General features: G+C 49.9%; 1 protein-coding gene across 1 annotated transcript in view; it reads right to left on the reverse strand.

Annotated features, from left to right (window-relative positions):
• Positions 1–5,286, reverse strand: part of FAM20A (FAM20A golgi associated secretory pathway pseudokinase) — a 64,001-nt gene extending 58,715 nt beyond the window's left edge. Inside the window, exon 1 of the mRNA XM_032208816.1 lies at positions 3,718–5,286. Coding sequence (XP_032064707.1) covers positions 3,718–4,067 — 350 coding nt within the window. The 5' untranslated portion in view covers positions 4,068–5,286. The remainder of the gene's footprint in view (positions 1–3,717) is intronic.
• Between the last annotated feature and the right edge of the window lie 714 nt (positions 5,287–6,000).

Genomic DNA, 6,000 nt, shown 5'->3' on the forward strand with positions numbered 1-6,000 from the left:
AGCCTTCTGGAAGGTGAGGAGGATGGAGGCCTGCTGGATCTCTGGGGCAAGAGTGTTCCACGCAAAGTAGGGGCAACTCTGGAGTAGGCACACTTCCTGGGTGCCTCTAAATGGCAGCATTTAAAATGACTTGGGGTGCACCAACTTTATCTGACCTTGTGGGACAGGCAGATACCTTCAGGGAAAGGTGCTCCTCCATTTAGCCTGACCCCATGCCATTCAGGGCATGCAGATACTTGCAACAATTTAGTATGACTTCCATTTACCTAGTAATTTTTTTAAAAATTGCTTATAGCTAACACAGTGATTGCCGTTATTTATAGGTGCGTGAGAATAGAATCACACTTTGTATCAATAGATTTATATTCACATCCGCACGCCTGATGGAGAGTGCAGCCAATACAGGTCCTTCTGGTGTTAATTAGGTTATCAGAAAAGGGAACATTTGCAATACCTCATGGCAATCATTCTTTCCCAACTTGATAATATCCAGAAATATTGGGATTATAGTTCCCAAAATTTTCCATTAGCATGGTAAACGCTTGGCTATAGGAGGAGGATGGGAGACTGTAGGTGCGGAGGTCAAGGCTAAAGGTAAAGGTTCCCCTGCACACATGTGCTAGTCGTTCCCGACTCTAGGAGGTGGTGCTCATCTCTGAAGAGTCAACGCTGTCCGAAGACATTTCCATGGTCATGTGGCCGGCATGACTAAATGCTGAAAGCGCACGGAATGCTGTTACCTTCCCACCAAAGGTGTGTTTTATTTATTTTACTTGCTTTTTTTACATGCTTTCGAACTGCTAGGTTTGCAGAATGTGGGACAAGTTGCAGGAGCTCACTCCATTATGCAGTGCTAGGGATTTGAATCACTGAACTGCTGACCTTCTGATCGACAAGCTCAGTGTCTTAGCCACTGAGCCACCACGTCCCTACGTGGGACACTCTGGTCCTATAATATTTTAAAAAGTATTTAATAAGGGAAGGCTGATGCAGACCAAATCAGAATGAAGATAGGGAAGAGCTATAGGTCAGAAGTAGCTTTGCCTGTAGAAGGGAACAAATCTAGTTCTAGAATCTCTCCAATGGAGTCAGAAGGCTCAGCCTGGATTCTTGAAGACTTGCAGGTTGTTCAGGTTGATAAGACTGTTGTCAATCCTGAAGCTGGCCTGAGCAATGCCATTTTCTAGGCTTCAGTGTTGCCACATTGGAGCTAAAGGTTGGGGAGGGGGGAATAGAGATAGAGGGAGGGGTTGTAGACAAAACAAAATACTTTCTCCTGGGAACCAAGGACATTCCCACTGGTGGTTGAAGAGAGGTGGAGTTACCAGGCAACCAGATGGCAAGATGATTGGACCAAACTTTTACTTTTAACTTGGTGAAAACCGTGGGAATATTCAGAATCGGTTTTCACCAGCCTGTGCCAATATGATATTTCCAATAAACCAGTTCTTTGAGGAACCTGTTTGCCTCGGAGTATTTATCATGGGAGTATTACTTGGAACCCTGACAACACTTAGATAGCTTGTTAGGTTTGACTCTACAAGGCAGCTTCCTATAACCAGGGGTATCCAAACGTGGCAACTTTAAGGCTTATGGACTTCAAGGCTCAAAATTCCTCAGCCAGACATGCTTTGACTGTAACCATGCTGGCTGGGAAGTTCTGGGAGTTGAAAGTCCACAAGTCTTAAAGTTGCCCAGTTTGGAGACCCCCTGCTGATAAACACTAAAACAGAGCAGAGATCTGAAATTGGCATGACTTCTGCTCCCCTCTGCCCAATTTTTAATGTCCTCAGGATATTGCTTTTTTTATTTTAAAAAAGGCAAATGCCTGAACCTGGCTACCCTTTCTCTATTCCAGATAAAGGTAGCCCTTGACTTAAAACAGTCACTTATTTAGCAACCATTCAAAGTCTTACAGCAGCGACAACTGTGCTTATGACTGTTTTCCAGCTTCCTCATGGTCACATCATGAAAATTCAGGAACTTGCCAACCAGGCATGTATTTATGACTCTTGCAAAGGTCTGGAGTCATATAATTGCCATCTGCAACCTTTTCAGCAGCAAATCCAATGGGAGAAGCTGGATTCACTTAACAACTGTGTGGTTCACTTCGTAATTGCATTGATTCACTTAACAGCTGTCGCCAAAAATGTAAAATTGGGTGTGACTCACTGGAAATAGAAATTCTGGTCCCAATTGTAGTTATAAGTCAAGGGCTACCACTATCTTAATTGTGGGACAATTTACATTAGAAAAAGACTCATTCCCAACCACCACCAAAGATAAGGCATGTCCAGCCAGAGATTCTGTACTTCTTCTGAACCTCAATGTGGATTCTCTCTTCTCTCAGGTGACGATCCCAGAGGGTGCAATCCTCCTGCCAGAGCCATTTTGGCAGTTCATCCCCATGGGCTGACTGGGCTTCAGGGCAGGCAAATTTTGTGCCACTTTCTTGAGATTTCACTCTCAAGAAAGTGGCACAAAATTTGCCTGCCCTGCAGCCCAGTCAGTCCCATCCTACAGAAGAGCGATGTCCAAGAATGACATCTCAGCAGGCCTTTGCCCACAGCACACACACTCCAGACGGCTCTGCTTTCTGCAGGCATCTCCAAATGTGACTGCCCTAAGTCATTCTTAGCCAAAGTGGTATCACAGTAGGATTAGTCTCCTTCTTAAAACACCATCTCAGCCTTAAGGTGTGGAAAATCTTAGTCACCTTAGAGGGAAGTTGGGTAACTGCAGTGAGGTGGAACCAAAGCTAAAGGCACAGGGCAGGGACTGACACCACATTTGCAAGGGCATATTTTCTAATGTTTCAGAAATGGATGGAGAACAGGGGAGAAAGAATGGGCTCTGACAATAAGGACTTAGGAGTATGTCCCTGTGTTTGTGTGGGTGGGTGGGAGATAGGTGGAAGGGTGGAGGGATGGATGGATGGAGGGATGGATGGAGCCAAGTGATGCTTTCTAACTTTGGTTGATAGTGGTAGAGTGGCCAATGGGGCAGGAAACCAATCTGCTTGGGGATATTCTAGCAGATTGCTCAGCAAAAATCTGATTGCCTGTTGGCTGAAGCTACTCTGGCCACTGCAGCCTGCGACTGAGCACAGGTCCATGGACGGGAAAAGAGATAACTTGCTGGGTGCAACCAGAAGTGAGGAAACTGCCAATCTGACCCAGCACATATTTGCCCCTGGGGGAGGCAAAAAAAGACCATCACCTCCAACCTCTGGCCCGTTCCACGAAGACAAACCTTCCATCCTTCCTAGATTGGTAAGACGAAGATCCAGATTGTTGGGGACAATATGCTGACTTTGAAAACCGCCAGAGAGAGCTGTAAACCACTATGAAGCGGTATATAAGTCTAAGTGCTCTTGCTGTTGCTAACCAAGATATTTCCTCGGAGATACTGAAATTGAGTTCCCAACCAACTGACAAGCAAGATCAGATTCAGGAAGACAACTTTGGAACTTTGCAATCAAACCTCTCCCACCCTCCCACCCCACTTGCACACAGGGGCGAGTGGGGAACAACTTTTCCTCTCTCCGCGCGAGTCCAAGAAACCAAATGCCGCGGGGCTACGCACCCACGTGCACTTACCCCCCCACCTCCCCCGCCCCCTCCCTGGCATCGCAGCAACAAGCGGCTTTTTCCGACGCGGGTCTCGCTCTCCGCGAAAGGTGCCCGAGCCGCGCTTCCCCCGTCCGGGACCACGCACCTGTTCCAGCGGGCTATTTTCCGCCGGTAGTAGCGCAGCGTATCCTGCCCGTTGAGCAGCTTCTCTGCCGACCTCTCGGGGGCGCTGTAGAGCGGGTGCGCGAAGAGCCTCCTCAGCTTGGAAGGGTTGGCCTGACTCCGGTTGGCGGGCGGCCGAGTCCGGAGCTTTGGACCGCCGGCGGCGGCGGCCGCAACGGCGGCTTCGGCGGGGCAGGAGCAGCGTGGCTCATGCGTCTCGGCCGGACCGAGGCGGCGCCGCATTTGGGGCCAGAGGTGGAAGTAGAAATCGGCGCTGAGCAGCGCCCCGAGAAGCAGCAGGATGAGTAGCCGGTCGCGGCGAGTCCCCAGCATGGTCAGCCCGGCTCTGGGCGAGAGGCAGGCGGGGGCGAAGGCAGCGCACGGGCGATCCCGGGCAGAGCGCGGGCGCTGGGTGGGAAGGAGGGGAGCCTGGCGCCGTTGGCCGGGAGCCCGGGCGAGTCCGGGAAGGGCCTCTGCCCCGCTGGCGTCGCAGGAACAGGTGGGGGCCGAGGGAGGCAGGCAGCTAGCGCTCCGCTTCTGCAGAAGAGGCGGCCGTCTACACCTTTGCCCGATCGCCTCTCCCGAGCTGCCCTCCCTCAGGAAGGCAGACCGTGCCGCCTCTGGAAGGATGGATCTGATCGGGGTGGGGAAGAGGGAGGGAGGGAGGGGAGCCGGCACGACCAGCCTCACCTACTACCCTCCTCCTCCTCCTCCTCCTCCCAGCTCAGCTCAGCAAAACCTCGGCGGCGGCAGCGCAGCCGCGCCTTCAGATCGGGGCCTCTTGTTCCCCGGCTGTCCTCCCCCCACCCCACTCCGCCGCTCTTGCCGAAACGTCCCGGGCGGAGGCGGAGGCAGCTGAAGGGCAAGCGAGAGCCGAAGGCGCCCGGCGGCCGTCGAAGACAGGGAGCAGCCAGCCCGGAAGAGAGCGAGAGCCAAGTTTAGGAACTCCGGGGCGGTAATTGCAAGTGGGCGAAGGCGACTCTCCTCCGAGGGCCGTGTCGTAAGAAAGCCCCGTTAGAGCGGGGAGCTGGAAAGGACAACTTCCACCCCCTCTTTGCTCTCCCCTCGGGAAGGCGAGATTTAAGGCGTGAAGAAGAGGAGCTCCGGCTCTCGTCAAGGGAGGTCGGTTCCAAACGCGTGTCAACTTGCAAGCCTGACTTTGGAACTCGTTGGGCATTTGTTTGCATCACGTGCTTAACCAGTTTAAATAAAGACCTAAAAGTCGTTTCCTTCCCAACCCGGATTAAATAGCGGTTTAATGTATTGTGTGAATTGGATCACCTTATGTATTGGGCAGATTCAGATGCCATGCTAAGCAGTGCAGATGAGATAAGGTGGTCAGTTCGGGCAGACTCTGTGCTATGACTGATGGCTTGAAGGGCAAATTTGGGGTGACTGGAAAGCTGGCAGCTACTCACATGGCAGAAGGAGGGAACAAGCCCAAACTGTTTACCCTTACCTGTGTCCCCCCAACCCCACCCTCTTACACTGAAACGATTCTGCTTTCAAATGCTCTTGCTTTGGAAGATTGGGAAGAGATTGGAAGTTGGTGGTAAAGCCCTTCCTTTTTTTTTTTTTAATGAGGATCATCCTGGATCATCCTTGGCATCTCTAATGACTTTATATTCTTTTAAAATCCTGGGCTGCACTTTTCTGGAAAGGTTGCCTTATAGGGAGGCATGGCCAGCTGAGCAGAATTGTCTTTCCTCAACAGCAGCTTTCCAGTTGTACCTCCCATTACATCTGGTCATTTTAATGCAGTTGATGAGGATGATGGAATGTACAGTTGTTGAACAAATAGTCCGGCCTGCTGTGAGATCAGTTTTCACATTCCTCCTTCCACTTTTGGTTTCTTCTCACTTTTTCCTCTTCTGCTCTTCCTCATCTTTCTTTGAAAGACTATTGCATTGCTTCCTCTTTTTTATTCCAGTCTTCCCAAAATAAGAAACCAATTGGATTTCTATGGCGAGGATGTGTGTGCGCATACTCATTAAATATCGGATGTAACTACTGTGGGCAAAACCTGTGCTCTCTTCTTCTTCTCTAACCCAGAATTAAATAATAGTAAAACAGAGCTGAGGTATTAGTGCGAAGACTGCTATGTATGCACATATATATGCCTTTAATCATTCAATCAACTAACTTCTAGCATGCCACAAGCACAGTGATTCTTGGTGACCTACTATATATGTATGTATGTATGTAGTATGTATGTATGTATGTGTATATATATGTGTGTGTGTGTGTGTGTGTTTGTATGTATATA

This window comes from Thamnophis elegans, chromosome 2, assembly GCF_009769535.1.
Source record: "Thamnophis elegans isolate rThaEle1 chromosome 2, rThaEle1.pri, whole genome shotgun sequence".
Classification (NCBI taxonomy): Eukaryota; Metazoa; Chordata; class Lepidosauria; order Squamata; family Colubridae; genus Thamnophis; species Thamnophis elegans.